Genomic DNA, 18904 nt, shown 5'->3' on the forward strand with positions numbered 1-18904 from the left:
ATTTGACTTTTATTAGAAGTGAATTTTAACACGACCAGTATCTTCAGACTGTAAAACAAACTTTTTAATGGAATATTTCTCGTTGTTTTAGTGAAAATACAGAACGACTTTATAAATGTTCTGTTTTTAAATGTATAGAAATGACAGATTTTTAATTGTTCTGTGTGTGTTTGAACATTTCTGTACTTTTATGCTCTTGTTTTTCACACAAAGACACTTTATATTTAAAACTGAGCAAAACTCAAAGTCTGATTCAAACTTTCTGAATTTTCTTTTTACATTTTTCATTTTTTAAACAAAGTGAACCTCAAATATCACAGTAGAGTTAATTGAATGTGTGTAACAGGATGACACTGAGCACTGATTGGGATTTACTGTGAATGAATCCAGGAAACATTAGTTTATTCTTCTGTTTCACATGTTGAAGGTCGTGAATCTGCTCAGAACAGAACTGTGATGCTTTTAAAGGCTGAAACAAACGTCTGAGGAGTTTTCTTCATTATTTATTTAGTTATTTTAGTCTTCTGGATTGTCTGTTTTCTGATGTGATGTCTAATAAATGCAGCTGTTCTTAACTCGCTGCTGAGTTTCAGTTAGAATACTTTGGACCTTTAATTTCATCATAAATCCTTTCAAACATCAGTTTCACACCTGCAGCCCGTTCACACGGCGCCCGACTTCTGTGACCCAAAGACCAGCTCAGATCAGCAGCAGAGGAGACGCAGACTGCAGTTTCAGGGACTTGAGTTTCCTCTTGAGATCTCGATCTTCTTGATGACTTCAAAGGTCAAAGGTCGTCGCTGTGATGGTAAAGCTGCTCTGAAGACATCACAGTTCAACGTCCTGAAGGTTTGTTTTTGTCAGATCAGAAACCTGGTTTTGACTCATCTGACTCGTCCTCATCAGACTCAACCTGCGTCACCTGAGGAACTTGGACTTGACCTCAACATGACAGACAGGACCTCAGCGAGGTTTATTGGGAATTATCTCAGTTACTTGGATTTGAGCTGGTAACTTGATCAAAGTCTTAGTGAACACATGAGACTCCTCTGGGATGTGATCTTAGGGACTTCAATTCAACAACTGGGACTGGATTGTGGGGACCTGCAGGTCAAACCTGAGGTTTCGTGATCACATGGTTTCATCTTCAGTGTGATTCGTTTCTGTGAGGTCAGTAAATAATTTAAGATACATAAAGATCAAGAGACTAAGACTTTGCTGGTTGCAGATCAGCAGTTTGCAGTCTAGTCCGGCTGGAAGGCGGTGTTGACAGAGCCGTTCTCCAGAGGAGGGTGTGGAAGGTGGGGGCAGCTCTTCCTCCTGGACTTGGACAGGACTCGGTGGAGGAGGCCGGGGGAGCTGTGAGGAGGAGCCGCCGAGGGCCCCGGTGCCGCCGAGGGCCCGTCCGGTCCCGGCGGCCGGCGGACGCTGTCTCTCCTCAGTAGCTTTGGAGTGCTGCGACCGCTGCAGAGAAAAATAACGCGTGAACAAACGGACGAGTTCCCACTTTACCGATGTTTCTGAACATGACACACCCACAATTCTGCTTCTTCTAAAGTCGATCAACTTTATCGTAGTCATTCCAAAATAAATAAAAAGTGACAATTAATAAGTGTAAAAAATAAAAAAAGAAATAAACTGTGAACATAATGTACGATAACTTTTCAAGAAGGAAAGCGTTTGAACTAAACATGGACTGCTGACGCTACACTGTTCACTGAATGTTCCAGGAGACACTCCACCTCTTCCTCCACCCGGTCTGCGCCGCACAAACACAGAGATCCAAACAGGAAGTCAATAATCTGCATTCACACATCAGCAGAGATAAAACACAACGAATCAACAGCAGGAAGAATAAAGGCTGAAAGAGGGAACGAAGACAAGCTGGAAAACAGCTGTGACAGCAGGGACGATGAGTACTGGGAGGTCTGATTGGATAATCCAGAACAGGTGATGATAAAACTGGCGGGAAACTGAACAATGACAGGAAGTAATACAGACAGACATGAAAGTGGCTGCTGGCTGTAGCTTCGTATTGACTCTACAGACATGGGCGTGCTGTTGATCGTCTCATTTAACTCTTGATAAGAAAGGAAAGAAGCGTATTTTCCAAAGTGTCAAAATGTCAGCTGACATACAGGTGATGTCACTGGATCCTGGTTCGTCGTCGATGAAGGTTCCCGTTGACTCAGGTGTGTTTAAAATGACCTGCTGTGCATCAGAAAGTGGCTGCAGATACAAGCTAATCAGACACAGCCTGAATTCTTATCTCATTATGGGGTTGACTCAACTTTTCAGTCTCATGCTAATCAGACCTTTTCCCACTTCTCCAGCTGTCAGCTGTTCATGCAAACTTCAGCCAGCTGTTCAGCTTCCACTGGTTCTTCACCGTCTCTGTTCAGACTCTTTTCAGCTCTTATCTGCTCATTTATACCTCCAGGTTTACGTTGGGCGTAAGAAGTCATGTTACACTGAAGGAAATGTGCTCAGTTCACTCCAGAGGGCGTGTGGTGCTGGCGCAGTTACCTGGTGCAACCACAGGGGGCGCCTGCTGCCGTCACAACGACCGGTACGGACCCCCTCCTCACCAGCGTGGTCGTGGCTCTGGATGAATCTCTGCCCTGCAGCACAAATACTGAGTTACATCACAGTTGGCTGCCGCAGAAGATTCAGGGCCACACCGGGGGGCCGAGTCCTGATCCTGGACTGATCTCAGATCTTTTACTTACTGTACTCATGTTAAATAAATGAAGTTTAAGAGTCACGTCACTCTAAATTCACTGAAAGGATCATTTCACACCTGGTTAGTCCTGTTCAGTCAGTGATGTCATCTGTGGCCTAATGATGTCATAGTGATGTCATCAGGCTACCAACGTATAACATTCAATCTACAGTACAAACTGAAGGTGTGGAGTCTGAAAGACGTGACTGATGAGGCTCTCATTAAGACTCCTTCCAGCTGCATTGTGGGACGTGTCAGGACGTGTCCATCTGTGCCTCAGATTTCATCCATGAGATGTTAGCATTTATCTCAAAGCAAAGCATCAGTGCAGCCTCACAGAGCAGCTAGCATGACGGCTAACTGTTACATCACTGCAGCACTGCCATCACAAGTAAAAGTGAGACCAGGTGAGTGACCTTACCTGGAGCGGCTCCACGCAGGCTGCAGGGAAGTAACCCTCGTTTCCGTTTGTCAGCCGTCCGAACCACCAGGTCTCGTCCTCTTTAAACAGAACCTGGATCAGATTTCCCTGGTTCAGGTCCAGCTCCTTTGGCCAGCGGGACTGGTACTGCATCACTGCCACCACCACCTGCCAGTCACAGTCCAGAATCCGATTCAGGGTGCTTACGAAGCCACCACCAGTGAAGACAACACTCAACAACAATCTGTTAAGATCGCCCAAATTAACCCTTAACTCCCCCTGAAAACACACACAGGCACACACACGCACACACACACACATCTTAATCTGAATCAGTGTGTTTGCAGCCAGAGAGCCTTCACTTGTCCTTTAATTTGAAAAACTAAACACCTTAAACACCTTACTTTGAAAAGCCCTTAATGAACAAATGAATGAAATGTTAAGGGTTTAGTGAATTTCCCCTTAATTTCCACATGAGCAGGAATATCTGACAAATCTATGAACAATAAGTTTGAGATTTATTAATGAATTTACGCTTAATGGGGGATTGTTTGCCTCACAATAGAGTGACACCATCCTTGGTTTTGGGGGTTGGCCTCACTCAGAGGATAAACACTTGAACCTAACACCATCTCATTGGACTACAGCTGTCCTATCAAGACTAGAGCTGTCCTATCTAGACTAGAGCTGTCCTAGCTAGACTAGAACTGTCCTATCTAGACTAGAACTGTCCCATCTAGTCTAGTGCTGTCCTATCTAGACTAGAACTGTCCTATCTAGTCTAGAGCTGTCCTATGTAGACTAGAGCGGTCCTATCTAGTCTGGTGTGCATGAACTGATGAAGCCTGCTCGGATGAGAGGCGACACGTCTTCCAAGACAAACTGACGAGGTCCAGTTGTGAACGACTGAAGGCCCTAAAGCTTATATTTAAATTGTCTTCATTAAAGAGAGACCAAAATCAGTTTTTTTTGTCTCATTAAATTGTGAATAAAAACTACTGAAGCTGACCTCATCTGACCTGCTTCACAGGAAACTGCTGCTAATTGGTTGATGAGTGTGTGTGTGTGTGTGTGTGTGAATCATTCATCAGTGTGTCACTTTTAATCTGCTTTAAATAGCTGCTGCTCAGCTCAGCAAGCTGTAAAAAAACAGAGGTCAGAGGTCACACTGATGTAACACTGATTAACACACACACACACACACACACACAGACTCACTCACTCACACGCTCACATACACTCACATGCACACACACACACACACACACATGCTCGCTCACACACTCACACACTCTCACACACACTCACATGCACACACACACACACACGCACACACACACACACACACAGACTCTCACACACACACACACACACACAGACTCTCACACACACACACACACACACTCTCACACACGCTTCTTTTTTTGCTGTCAACGTCATTTTCACTCCCCTCAGAAGCTGTGGTTGTCAGCATGGATGGACTACTGAACAGACAAAGACCAGCACACACAGCCCTGCAAAACCACAACAGTACACAGAACGACCACGAAACAACCGTAAAGCCACCTCACAGAGACTCAAAACCACCTCACAGAGACTCAAAACCACCTCACAGAGACAGAGGGGATGAGGAAGAGAAGAAACACACTGGTTTGTTTTCAGCAGGACTTCACAGTTCATGACGTGGATTTTAAGGGACTCTGAGGAGATTCAGTCTTTCACAGTGAAGTTGAACAGAAACCTTTGACCTTTGACCTTTGACCTTTGACCTGAGGATGAAACAGTGACGTTACCTTCTCTGCCTCCACATGTCTCGTCCTCGTCCTCGATCTGCACACTGACGGACAGAAACACACACACTGAGCGTCCGGCGGGACGGTCGATGGTTCAGATCACACAAAGAGGACGAGCTCATCACTGATCAGACCACTTCATCTACACGTGTGTGTGAGACTGTGTGTGTGTGCGAGTGTGTGTGTGTGAGTGTGTGTGTGAGAGTGTGTGAGTGACAGCGTCAGTGTGTGTGTGTGTGACTGTGTGTGTGTGTGAGACTGTGTGTGTGTGAGCGAGTGTGTGTGTGTGTGAGTGTGTGAGTGTCAGTGTGAGTGTGTGTCTGTGAGTGTGTGTGTGTGTATGTGTATGTGGGTGAGTGTGTGTGTGCGTGTGCATGTGTGTGTGAGTGTCAGTGTGAGTGTGTGTCTGTGAGTGTGTGTGTGTGTGTATGTGTATGTGTGTGTGTGTGTGTGTGTGTGAGCCCACCTTGCGGGGAGAAGACGGTGGTATAAACCTCGATCTGTTTGTCGCTCTGTCTGTAGATCTGCTGCATGCTGATCCGCTCTCTCTCACACACACACACACACACACACACACACTCTGAGCTTATATACCTGCTGTCACTAATCCTGATCAGTGTGTGTGTCTCTGCAACACACACACTGATCAGGTGCCTTCCTATTGGCTGACAGTGAGTTTCAGATTGACCGGGACACGCCCACAGTCTGACGAGGGAAGCAGAACATCACACAGGTAGAAGTGAGAATACTACAGTACACTCAGTACTGTGTTCCATGTCCATTACTTCAACCTGCGTACCTCACTCTTACTCTCCTTCTTAAAGGAACAGCGCTCTCTGTCTCTGTCTCTCTACCATCAGGTTTACAGGCGAGTTTACTGAAATAAAACACTTGTTTAAAGTGAATTATTTCACCTGAACACAACAATACAAAACAAGGAATATATATATGCTTCCTCAGCAGCTGCTTCCCATAGAACTGAAACCAGCTGCTGGACGTCACAGTGATCACTGCTGGAGAGCAGCTGATTGGTCTCAGATATGGAGGAAACTCCAGGAACACACTTCATTTGAGTCTGATTCAGGCTAAACAGGAAGTGACGTCAGGACTTCAGCGCTTCAGGACTTGCAGAGATTTCATGTGTCGACTGGTAACAGCAGCCTCGTAAAGATCACGTCTAATCAGAAGTATCGAGCACATACAAGCAGTGTGACTCCGGTTTGAACACTGAAGAAACAGCTGGACCAGCTGTGACTGTGAACATGTGACCACACTGGTGAGTTCACGTGTTGTTCAGTTGTCTGTCTTCACTGTTGGTGCAGGTATGAATGTAGAAACGGATGAAGGTGAGTTCAGGTGTGTCACAACAACGTCAGGAAACAAACACACAGAACATCCAGAAAAGAGACAAACTGAGAAGATTCAACAGATTAAGAGACGAGTGGGATTCTCACAGTCAGGTGTGATGAGTCAAACAGGTGAACTCAGGTGTGTGTGACTCTGTGCTCTGTGGTGCCTTCAGGGTCACTCTGTGTTTAGCTCATTTTCTGCTCTCGGGTTAAACCGGTTAAACACAGTCAGATCAGATTTACGTAACAACTGTTCCTGGACCAGATTAAGCTGGATTAAAAGAAGACAGTCTCTTCTAAAACACACACACACACACACACGCACACGCACACATTTTTTGTACTTTAGTATTTCCATTTTCCTCCATTCCTTCCTTGTACCTTTTAGTGTACTACATGTATTTAATAGCTTCAGTTACTTTGCATGTTCAAATTAATATGCAAAGTAAATGTTTTAGTGTCAGTAAAATCAATAAAAATGCATCATTATAGATTAAGATCAGACTTTATTGATGGTGGAGGGAGAAAATGAAGGAAAATGAATCCATTGAAACCTTTAACTTTCGTATTAATACTTTCTGTTTAGCTACATTTTTAGTAAAAACAGGCGCTAATGTAAATTTAAAATTTTCAATGAAGATAAAAACTAATTCATTTTAATCCATTGATTAAACTCTGAATCTTTACTAAAATATTATGGCCCTTATAAGAATTGACTCTGAATCAAACCTCTTGGACAGATCCTGGATCAGTGGGAAGCTTCATGATGCAGATAAAACACTGAAGCTGGATCTGAATAAACAGCAGGAGGCGACATCGATCTGTAAATCTGTCTTTTATTTTATATTTGTATGTAAATATAAAATCAAATTCTAAAAGCTGATAAAATGACTCGATGTGATCAAATGTCCAGAATCGTCACAGTGAGTCTGTGCAGGCTGAGAAACAGCAACATCTAGTGGCTGTCAGAAGAACTGCAGCTCAACACACAACAGACCTGAGATCAGGTGTATACTGAACAGTGATGAACAGAGTGTGTACTGGAAGCGTCCTTCAGTAGAGCTTCATGGAGGCTTCAAACAGCTGGCTCAGGTCCTCCTCGGTGTGTCCTCTGGGAGACAGCTTGGTCACTCGCTCCTGAAACAAGAAACCACGTTCAATGATCGTCCCCCTAACGAGCCCTTCGCATGAAGTAACCCTGAATTTGACCGTGTGAATGTGTTAAATGTTAATAGTGTTGTCATATTACAGGTGCACCTTCATTTGAACCTTATTAGGACCTTAATTGTTCCACATGGGAGCAAATTCTAGGGTTAATTATGGATAAATGATTAGATGATAATATATTAAGGAATTTTCATTGATTATTTTCACAGTTTAAGAGGTTTTAGAGAGTTAATGAACGCTCTGAATTTCACCTTTAAGGGCCTGTTTAATTATAAATAAATTGCTTTCATGTTATTATCTTAAGTTTAAAGTCCTTAAATTGTTCTCTTCTCAGTGAAGTGAAACAGACCTGAGGGATGGTTCCCTTCACCAGAGCCGGGATGTCGTCTTTACAGTATCCCACAGCTCCCAGTCCATCCTCCACCTGCAAGTCATACAGGAACTGACGCAGCGTGTCGGCCAGAACCGCACCCGCATCCTCCCTCTTCACCTGCCGAATGTCTGCACCTGAACGTTACACAGAGGGTCATTATCACACCTGAACGCAACATAGAGGGTCATTATCACACCGGAACACAAAACAGAACCTTAAAGCCATGTTGGCCAATCAGAAGCCTGAAAAAAAGGTATTTCAGGTCAGTGGTGTGCACGGGGTGGGGGGGCCAGTTTTTGAAAAGTGCCCTCCTGGACTCCAAAACTTGTGCTAAAGTGCCCTCTTCAGTGGCGAGGATGCGCTATATGTGCCCTTTTTTTCCTTTTCGCCCCTGCCCTTCAAAAAGTCCGTGCACACCACTGTTACAGGTAGGCTACCTGCAAGACTGGCTTTACTGGGACAGGGACAGTCAGAGGACTGGTTATACTGGGACAGGGACAGTCAGAGGACTGGTTATTCTGGGACAGAGACAGAGGACTGGTTATACTGGGACAGAGACAGTGAGAGGACTGGTTACACTGGGACAGAGACAGTGAGAGGACTGGTTATTCTGGGACAGAGACAGTGAGAGGACTGGTTATACTGGGACAGGGACAGTCAGAGGACTGGTTATTCTGGGACAGAGACAGAGGACTGGTTATACTGGGACAGAGACAGTGAGAGGACTGGTTATTCTGGGACAGAGACAGTGAGAGGACTGGTTACACTGGGACAGAGACAGTGAGAGGACTGGTTATTCTGGGACAGAGACGGTGAGAGGACTGGTTACACTGGGACAGAGACAGTGAGAGGACTGGTTACACTGGGACAGAGACGGTGAGAGGACTGGTTACACTGGGACAGAGACAGTGAGAGGACTGGTTATTCATGTTTTACATTGTGTGACGGAGGAAAATAGTCAAATATGAGTACGTACCTTTTATTTGTTAGGTATATAGTTCAGGTGTAATATGAAATATTCTCTTCCATGTTGTTCATTGAATTAAAGAAGATGTTCTGTGCTGTAAAATGTATACGGACGTGTGGACGTACATGAAATGACTCACTGTATGTGAGACTCTATTACCAATGGCAGCATTTCAAAGAGACACAAGTAACAAGAAGTTACTCATCACACTAACATATTGGTTTTTGGTTGAAGTAATAAAGTTATTGGCTCCTCTCCTGTAAAGAGCACATGCTAATGAGCAATGCTAATGTTAGCCAGAGCAATAAACATTAGTCCTGCTAATAGCTACAGCCGGAGCCGCGTACAGTCAGAGCTGAGCCGTCCTCAGACAGCAGGACCTGTATACTGCGATACTGTCATCACATATACTGTACTGTCCAGCACAGGAGGGTGAACAGGTGAACAGGTACCGAGGATCTCTGCAGCATCTAGGTGGCGCTCTGGACACATCGGGGCTGTGAAGTTGAAGACGGCCGGAGACGTGAGGACCACTGAGAGACCATGAGGCTGAGGACACACATACACACGCATCGTTGAGAAGACTCTCATTGACATAATGGACTCTTGAGCCATAGCGGTCCCCCTTAACCTGATTCTGACCCGAACCTTCAAACAGCCAGAATGTTTCCCTTTGAAGCGTTAAAGTTAATGAACTGGACTGTGTGACACAGACCAGTTTGACAGGTCCTGCACTCGTATCCAGACTGTCTGCAGACTTGCTGTGACCTGACTGATGTTTCTTCCAGCTGTGGTGGGAAGGGAGAGTGACGGGACCTTTGCGGATGAAGACCACGACTGGCGCTCATCCAGTCGATTGGCTTTCCACTTATAACGATCACCGCTGGAGGCGGCCTGGCCGATCCGGTCAGGATCCGGCCTCAGTGCACCTCTGCTGTATTTCCAGCTGGACTTTCATGCAGTTGAGATCTACCTGACTGCAGCCCGATCACCTCAAACGTGTCTTAATGAAAGCTGAAAAGCTGCTCGGAGTCTGTTTCTGAGTCCTAAAATCTCTTTTCTGCAGTACTCAAACATCCAGTTCACCAGAAAACTGTTGGATCTCGTCCGAAACAAAACCTGAGGTTTTTCTTTTCGTCCAAATGTTCAGTTTGAATCGCAGCGCTGTGATGTTTCACTGAGTTTTAGTGTTTCTGTGTCATGTGTTGTACATCACAGCAGAACTCAACATTAACAGAGAAGCATTAAAACAAACTCTGTCCAGAGAAAGAACGTTTGGACAAATAAATGGTTCAAAGATCAAATCTTCCTGCTGCGATCTGTGGAAACACAGAAGAGTCAAAATCAGCAAACAAATGGGATCAAGTCTAAATCCCACAGTGGTCTTTGTAAGACCAGGAGATCAGCAGCTGTGCTCTCGGTGTTCCTCAGGGAACTTGTTCAGGTCCTCTGTGGTTCTGCAGGTCTCGTTTTCTCCAACCAGAGATACAAATCAGCCAGTGGGATGAGAATATTTTCTTTTTCATTTCCTATTTCTAGTGCTGCGATATTTGTTTTAACACGGAAAGTAAATCTGAAAAGAATCCTGATCTGAGGTTTTTCTGAGCGACTGACTCCCTCAAACATTTTTTACAGTTTTAATGTTAATGAAACGGCTCTGAAGCGATGACACATCTTTAGACTATTGTGATGTGAAGCTGTGCGTCTCTTCACTCACCACCAGAGGGTGCTCCACGCTGTAACCCTTCGCTGAATGAGTCTTCACGTTTCCAGCAATCGGATACGACATCCCGTGACTGCAGAGAGAAGTCACAACATGTTTTCATTTCCCCGACGCTTTCGACAAACCCTTAACCGTCGATTCTCTTTGAAAGAGTTTCGTTTCTCACCACAGGTGAACTCCGGCGTTTCCGAAGCCGATGCCTGCGAACACGCTGGCCAGGTGCATGCTGGATCGAGCCTCCAGATCCTCCGGGTCCCGCACCGCTCTGTAAACAAACAAACACCCTGCTCATAAGAATCCAGGTTATCATGCGACGCTTTCCTGGTTTGTACGATTAACATTTACTAAAACGTTCCAGGTGACCAAAATCAAAAAAACATTTTATTCTTTTAAATTTCACAATAGTTTTTTTTTTTTTTTTTAATTGTACTTTATTAGACTTTAATCTTTCATTCTTTGTTTCCATTTAATTTATTTTGGCTGGATTTATTATTTACAATATATCTTGTATTTGAAGTCATTGTTAACAGCTGTTTGAACTTAAATATTGTTAACTAGTTGAGTACAAATGATCAACGGTGTGCAGGATTATTTGACATTTCTACTAATCATTATTTTCTGTGTTTTTATTTCTTGTATGTTCAAACTATTTCTCAAATCTAAAACTGATCAGGATGTTGATCTGGATTCATTTCATGAAGTGATTATTTGCTGCAGTCAGTGAAAACAAGCTGAGATGGTTAAAAGCGGAACAAACAAATGGAATAAAGTGTACGAGCTTCGGTAACTGAGGGGAACGGCAGCTCTGCCTCGGTTTGGAGTTCCTCAGGGAACCTGTTCAGATCCTCTGTGCTTCTCCAGTTCATCAGTTCAGATCTGTCTTCACTTTCACTTCATTTACCGTTTCATGTACTTGGCAACCACGTTGAGGGCGTGGCGGGACCAGACGTCACTGATGGGGTTGCTGCCCTGGTAGGCGGGGCGGTTGATGGGGTTGGGGGGGCAGGGGCTCCTCTGATTGTAGGGCAGAGCGGTGTACGACTCCAGAGCATGACTGAAGCAAAAAAAAAAACAACGGGCAGGGGGTTATTGCAGTTCCTTGAATGGCCACTTGAGGCCGCCTCCAAAAGCAAATCAATGCCCATAGATGCCCACATTATAAGGCCCAACTTCACAGTAGAAATAAACCACTATAAACTCTCTCTAGAGCTAATTTCCTCGTTCATGATGACTATGAATATTTACTGTAAATAACTCAATGGTTTAAATTACACTGACTCATCCAGCCGCCTCAGCTCCACCTGTTTGTTCATTTTTGGATTATTGGAGTTTTTATTGGTGTCAGACTGGCCGGACACTTCAGAAGCCTGAGGGTGACGTCAGAGACCACGTCCACGTCTGTGGTTTACACTTAAACCGGCGAATACCTCCTAATGTAACTGCTGCACGTGCTGCTGCTATCTGAGTCTGTTAATACTGTGCTTATCTCAGCAGATTCTCTCTCACACACACACACACACACACACACACACACACACACACACGAAACGTCTTCGTCTTCAGACTTTAGCGTCTTGTGAAAACATTAACAAACACAGTCGTGTCAAAGTGAACGGCCTCAGGTTGATACTGAGTGTAGGTGAGAGGTGCGGGGTCGGAGGTCACGGCTGCCCCGCGGCGGAGGCCACAACACGCCGACGCGTCCATGTTCACACACACACATATGAAAATGTCAAACCTGCGTCTCATGAGTGTTTGACTGTAAACTGATCTGAGCAGCGAACAGAACGGCTGCTAACCCTGACCCGCCGTCCCTCGCATCTCATCTCCATTCAAGAAAACGTCCTGAGAGAGAAGAAAACAGTTTAACAGTCATGAACTGACCAGAGGACGTCGAAGCCGCTGTTGGCGGCGACTCTCTCGGGCATGCTCAGTGTGTGTCTCGGGTCCACGATGCCCAGGGTGGGTCTGATGGCTCTGCTGGCGATACCTGAACACACACGTGACTCTTATTTCTATTGGACGCTTTTGTTTTAATGGTCACCTGACTCTGTGAGCTTCCACCTGTCTTTGTTTCTGCAGGCTGAACTTTATTAGATGAAGTACAGGACAGAAAGACTTTTTATTTCTGCAGACTGGTGGGAGGTTTCAGATAACAAACTGAGCAGCAAACACTCAAAGATGAATTTCTGTTTTACCTGTTTTGGCTTTCAGAGGCTCAAAGTCAAAGATGGCGACTCCGGTGGTCTCGCTGCCGGTTCCTGCAGTCGTAGGAACTGAAAAGCAAACGAGAGTAAAACACATTAATGGCGCTCTGCGCACGGATTGATGCTACTGTGTGTGAACGCCACGTTCAAACTCGGCCCGTCCTCCTGGGAGCGCAGCTAGCACAACACCTGTCCCTGAGTACCTGCAGAAAAATGAGCAATGACACATTCTGCAAATATTTGATCAAATAACGGGTTTGTGGTTTGTGGTGAGTTCATGTGTTGTTGGTGCCTGTGAACAAACAGCTACGCTAACAGCTGGATTACTGGATCTGATCAGCCAGAGAATTTAGCCATCGTTAGCTCGCTAACAGGCAGAGTGGTGGAAAATCACTACGTGTCACGCTAATATACAGAAATACAAAGCCTCCAGAGCCGGAGGCTGAAAACCCTCAACCCAAAGACTGCAGCCCACGAACGTCCCAACCAGCAGAAGAAGAAGAAGAAGAAGAAGAAGAAGAAGAAGAAGAAGAAGAAGAAGGAGAAGAAGAAGAGAATACAGGCAGAAAGGACGGCAGCTGGGCAGCCAGTGATGGCTGAGAGTCGAGCCCGATCATGTCTGAACCCTCTCGAACTTGAACCTGTTCTTACAGATAAGAGGCTGAAGTTCGCTCCAAACATCACAGATTACAGTTTCACACATCAACAGTTCGATGATCTCACACAAAACTGACGAATCAGAATCAGACAGGAGCTGCTTCTCTGTCTCAGTTCTGATTGGTCACCTTTCCACCAGCTGAGGGTGGACGTTGAAGCCGGTTCAGAGGATTTAATGTGGCCTAAATAAACAAGAGGGAAAATCGTTCCATAACTTAATATGTTAATAGATAAAAACAAATATGAATTAAATTCCATAAAAAACTACTTTACTGTTTTGTGTTTGTTTTGTTGAGTTTATGTTAAATCTGTAAAAAAAATAAACAGACCTTGATAAAAAAAAATTAACGATTTACTGATTTAGAAAAACAAAAAATTATTAGTCCGAAAATAAAAATCATATTTAAAAATCTATTTGATAAATGTTTGGCAAAAATGATGGAAAGAGGCAGAGAAGAAGAAAAATAATACAGTAGAACTGTTCTAAATTATTAAAATGACATTTTATTCAATTAAAATAATATATGTGAAGATTTCATATTCATGACTACATTTCTGATAATTTAGTGGTCTCTTATTAACATCACAATCTGATCAATTATTCATATAAGATCAGGAACTTTTAATTAATTTCACATTTAACTGTTTATTAAGTGTCCATCAACACTTTTTATTCTAAAAGCGAATACACGTTATACCGGCTGTCAATCAACCTCACAGTGTCTTGGCCCCGCCTCTTCCCCATCAGTTAACCATCAAATTAGCTTTAACCTCAGTGGTTACCGTGGTAATTACCTGCAATGAGCGGCTTCAGGGCTCTGGTGATTGGCTTCCCTTTGCCGATCGGGGCATTGACGAAGTCGAGGAAGTCGGCGTCGGGGTGACACGCGTACAGATTTGCTGCTTTACAGGTGTCGATCACAGAGCCCCCGCCCACCGCCACAAACATGTCGAACGAGTCGTTTTTAGCAAAAGCAATGGCCTCTTTAAAACTACAACACACACACAGAAACACACACACACACACACACACACACACACAGGGGGCATTAACAGACCTGAAATGAAACGTGTGTGTGTGTGTGATACAGGTGGACCTGCAGCCCACACCTGGGAGTTTATTATTGTCCTTTGTTGTGGGGACCAGTGAGTCCTCACTTGACAGTGTGGAGACAGGTGCATGTCCTCATAATGTAGTGAAGACAAACATAAGCAAACAGACACCAATGTGTCCTGATGTAAGAAACTGATGGACAAAATGTCTCCACTACTGTCTCTGCGAGGACACCTGAGAGTTCTTTAATGTATGCGCACCGGACAGCCAATCAGACAGCAGGATTTTCTCACCTGGTGTCGGTGGGCTCCACCCGGACATTGTCGTAGACTTTGTACTTGACTCCATTCTCAGCCAGAGACTCCAGGACGGCCTTCACCGGCGGGAGGAAGGACAAGTTCTTGTCCGTCATCAGACAGACGTTCCGAGCTCCGAGGTTCTGCAGGTCCTGCAGGAGAACCGGAGAACCACAACATGCTAAGGACAGAGAGAACCTGAAGAGGTTTGGAGTTTTCTAAGAGCATCATCTTCACTTCACTGCATCATTTTATTGACGCGGACTTTCTGCTCCAGACTCCATGTGGAACTTTGGAGGACCTCCACCAGGTGGAGCTGAACGCTCGCTGTGATCACAGTGAATCTGTTAGCATCTCGTCATCTGGCACCTTCACCAGGTGACGCTGGTCTGCAGAGAAACTGCTTACAAATGGATCATTTCGTCTGTTTACACTGAAGTTCTCTCCATCAGTGTTTGAAGTATAACTTCAAGCAGAGGTTCGGTGGTATATTTTGATGAAGATGATGATGATGGTGTTTGGTTACCATGCCAATCTCTCTGCTGACTCCGTCTCCATATCTGATGCTGGAACTTGCCATCTGATAGAAACAAACACAATGAAGTTGTAAATTTGCCACAAACACCGATCAACACTTTAAACTACGAGCTCACGGCAGCAAAGGTACGCAGCTGATACTCCAACCACAGTGACTCGCTCCACTCAGCGTCCTTTCAGGAACTACTGGCATATGCTAGCAGGCATTTTCACTTGAAAACAACAATGGCAGCTGCTGAGGAAGTTAGCGTAGCTGCTGCCGTAGCATCAGTTCCATCAGAAAGAGTTTTTCTCCATGTCGGTCATCCTACCACATCATATGGTTCATTGATCTGATTGGTTGAAGTTAGCCTGTGATAGGTGGTGACTGACAGATGGCTCATCCAATCAGCTGCCAGGTATTGTTTGAAAGCGTCTTCTTTTTGCAAACAGTTTCCAGGGGTGACTTTTTGGGGGTTTATTGGACAAAAGTGTACTTCTGTGTTTGAGATTAATCACTTCTTAACTTCTTAATGCTCAAGAATAATTAAAATATGAAATCATAATTTTCACTCAATTTATATGACACTCAAATATATTTGTGACTTTCTAAATCACTTTTTTAATTATTGAGAGTTTTCAGTTTTTCCTGCTATGAACAGACATCAAACATTTGGACAAACTAACAGCTGATTGTAGTTTAGATGCATTTTAAAAATGGTCATTTTTTAAACAGGGTTTGGTGTGAGTTACCTCGAAGGCGTAGTCTGTTTTCCGGACGGTGCAGGTTGCAGCTCCAGCACCTGCAGAAAAAGCTCAGTAACTCAACAAACACCTGCTAAAATCTGTGTGTGGATTATTGATCAACTGATTGTGGCTATCCATTATCGATCCAGATCAATCAGAATTCAAGTTTCTTATGATTGACATATATGGTAACTAATAGTTTTCATTTTTTGTCAATTCGTTCAAAGAGACCAAACCTCCTCGCTGTGGTCCTGACTAAAGGTTACCAGCCAATAAATCACCAACACTGATTGATCAGCAGAAGTTAAATATTGATAAAACCACTGTGTGTGTGTGTGTGTGTGTGTGTGTGTGTGTGTGTGTGTGTGTGTGTTTATTACAGAGGTACAGTGAAGGAAACAGTGAGCACCTTGGTGGAAGGTGTTGGAGTGAGCAGGACATCTGCATCTGTTAACACAACGACATTCATGTCACACACAGAACTCCATTCAAAAAGATGAAAGTTTAATCAAAGTTTATTATAATCTAAAGGAGCATTTTCAAATCACCTCAAACACAGTATTTATCCACCTGACAATACTGTTTTAATAAAAAAAACCTTTAATAACTAGTTACTGCAGAGGCTACAAACACCGGTTTGACTCTCACTGCTGCAGCAAAGGCTGGAAAAGGGCCAGAAACAATAGTTAGTCCAGCTTTTGGACCCCGTCAGTCAGACAGTTAGACTACAGTCTAAACGGTTCACATTAATACAGTTTTTTATCATTGACAGTGTCCTTGTTAATATGTAACTGAAACATGTTATGTCCTTTTGCTGTTTTACACAAATCCTCTTCATGTTCATTGTCATTTTGCACAACTGGGCTCACATATAACCACCAGATGTCTATCTTGTATAGCTTAGTTCTATATTTTTATCTCACTATTTTTTATTATTTCTTTTTTTCTTATATTGTTAGTTGGTATTTTATATTATATTTTAGCCTCCTTACTTGAAAGTTGTTCTTTTTTGCATGCCCTTGTGTTTCCACCCTCACGTGCCTCAGGTCACATGTGGTTGACGAAAAGAACAAAACTGTTTTCTCGACTACAATAGTTTTTTTTTATCAACTCTGAAACTGATTTGATAGAGAATCAGCTGTCATGTGCACCGTCGCTGCAGTCTCGATGTGGCCTCCAGTAAAACAACTTGATCGGCTGAAAACCAGCTGGCACAAACAGACACGTTCATGACAGCAGACTTTGTAAAAACCCCTTTTAAAAAAGAAAAAAATAATTTCAAGTGTGTCACATGTGGCCGAATGTTCAAATGTTTTCTAATAAATGTGAAAATATATTCAATTATCTCTGCATGGCGAAGAATCTGACTTTTAACGTAAAGAGTTTTAAAACTGGAGGATTTTTGAGTGGAGTTTGGTGAGGCCTGATCCCCTCCACAGAGTAAAACAACAAGTGGGAGGTTCTGCAGGTTGAAACGTCACCACACTTTGTTTTCCTGTGTTTTTCACCTTCAGCGGCCAGTCAGCTTTTTAATGAACGTGAATAAACTTACGCCGCGCGCTCCAGCTGTCTGAGCAGGTGAACGACTCGGTCCCGTCCGGCCATGTCCGCAGAGTGTCGATGTGATTCGCACCCCGCTGCTGGTGGAGGTAGACGACACCGAAGTCAAGCCCACAACCGCAGGACACACTGCTTCCGCTTCCGCTTTTCATAATAAAGGCATTAATGACGGCGTAACTAAGGTATTTCAATGAGTGTTTTATTACTCTTTTGGAATGAAAAATTTGAACTTAATTTTTTTCAAACGTTTCTTTTTAAAAGATTTTGTCACATGTCCACTCGGGCGGACAGCAGTGTTTGAGATTTCAACGGAAGAAATATGTATTTAACACACCAATGAATAAAATGATATATTATGTGAAAACTATAAAGCAATTTATATAAATGCTGTTAAACTAATGTGTTAACAAATTTTAACATATTCTATAATATTGTTCAATGCAATAGTGCATCCTCATCTCCCTCAGCATCCTCAGCTCCCTCAGCATCCTCAGCTCCCTCATCTCCCTCAGCTCCCTCAGCTCCACTGTCACTACTGCTGGCATTTGCTAATCTTTCTTTTTCTAGCAGCCATTCATCATCGCTGCCTCTAGCATCATCCTCACATGACTCAGAAGGTATTTGCTCCACTATCCTGCAGGTTTTTTCATCATGCACTGCACTTGAGTTCTAGTATAAAGACGCTGTTACTCACATAATGGAACTATTCTGCACTAAATATTGTTTTTGTTAAAATATAACAAAACATATACATAAATCAATTGATTTACAGCCAGAAAAGTTACTGGATGAAGTATTTTCAGGAACTGCAAAGTCGCAGTAAAAGTATAAATTTTAGTCAAAATATAGCCAGCATACCTGCAGTAGCGCTCCTTCCTGCACTGGGGGGGTCTCAGTTGGCCACTGAAGGAGCTGCTCAGCTCCTCTACAGTCCGGTGCAGAGGGTGAGAGCTGTTGTTCATGATGGCTGTGAGCTCAGCCAGCAGCCTCCCCTCACCCACCTCCTCCACAGAGTCCAGTGGGGAACCCAGGACACAGCCGCCCCCCCTGACCAGCTTGTTCAGTCTCTTCCTGTCCCGCTCTGTGCTGCCTGGGGCCCAGCAGACGACAGCGTAGAGGACAGCGGAGGCTGCCACAGAGTCATAAAAAGTCCTCAGCAGGGGTCTGCACACCTCACCAAATAACACAAAAGTCATGCTAACATTTGGCCTTAATCAATAAATTCATTCATTCATTAAAATTCAACCTGCTCAGGTAATCTTCACTTCAAATCCCTCACTATATAAATGTAATGAGGTGGATGCTGGTTTAGGGGTTTTAATTATATGATTTAAAGAAGTGTACACGTTCAA

General features: G+C 43.9%; 2 protein-coding genes across 2 annotated transcripts; both read right to left on the minus strand.

The window, feature by feature from the left end:
- Positions 1-87: 87 nt before the first annotated feature.
- Positions 88-5476, minus strand: si:dkey-97a13.12. Its single transcript, XM_041949881.1, has 5 exons — positions 5403-5476; positions 4937-4980; positions 3144-3311; positions 2527-2621; positions 88-1464 (listed from the first exon to the last, which is right to left on the minus strand). The coding sequence occupies exons 1-5, from the start codon at positions 5467-5469 to the stop codon at positions 1245-1247; spliced, it is 594 nt and encodes a 197-aa protein (XP_041805815.1). The 5' UTR covers positions 5470-5476; the 3' UTR covers positions 88-1244.
- A 1625-nt stretch (positions 5477-7101) lies between these two features.
- Positions 7102-17675, minus strand: adhfe1 (alcohol dehydrogenase iron containing 1). The gene is made up of 14 exons (XM_041949221.1): positions 17545-17675; positions 16402-16439; positions 15999-16048; positions 15256-15309; positions 14727-14881; positions 14175-14371; positions 12714-12791; positions 12400-12505; positions 11417-11569; positions 10682-10780; positions 10510-10588; positions 9245-9341; positions 7802-7959; positions 7102-7422 (listed from the first exon to the last, which is right to left on the minus strand). The coding sequence occupies exons 1-14, from the start codon at positions 17595-17597 to the stop codon at positions 7339-7341; spliced, it is 1401 nt and encodes a 466-aa protein (XP_041805155.1). The 5' UTR covers positions 17598-17675; the 3' UTR covers positions 7102-7338.
- Positions 17676-18904: the final 1229 nt, after the last annotated feature.

The sequence above is a fragment of the Chelmon rostratus genome, chromosome 12, assembly GCF_017976325.1.
Source record: "Chelmon rostratus isolate fCheRos1 chromosome 12, fCheRos1.pri, whole genome shotgun sequence".
Classification (NCBI taxonomy): Eukaryota; Metazoa; Chordata; class Actinopteri; order Chaetodontiformes; family Chaetodontidae; genus Chelmon; species Chelmon rostratus.

Excerpts from the sequence above, each read along its gene's own strand:
- si:dkey-97a13.12 (XM_041949881.1), bottom strand. The coding sequence starts at position 5,469 with ATGCAGCAGATCTACAGACAGAGCGACAAACAGATCGAGGTTTATACC. Across the intron at positions 3,312-4,936 it reads GACATGTGGAGGCAGAGAAG|GTGGTGGTGGCAGTGATGCA; the intron begins GTAACGTCACTG and ends TGTGACTGGCAG. Across the intron at positions 2,622-3,143 it reads CCTGCGTGGAGCCGCTCCAG|GGCAGAGATTCATCCAGAGC; the intron begins GTAAGGTCACTC and ends TTTGTGCTGCAG.
- adhfe1 (XM_041949221.1), bottom strand. The coding sequence starts at position 17,597 with ATGGCCGGACGGGACCGAGTCGTTCACCTGCTCAGACAGCTGGAGCGC. Across the intron at positions 14,882-15,255 it reads TCAGCAGAGAGATTGGCATG|GACCTGCAGAACCTCGGAGC; the intron begins GTAACCAAACAC and ends GTTCTCCTGCAG. Across the intron at positions 12,792-14,174 it reads CCTGAAGCCGCTCATTGCAG|TTCCTACGACTGCAGGAACC; the intron begins GTAATTACCACG and ends TTTGCTTTTCAG.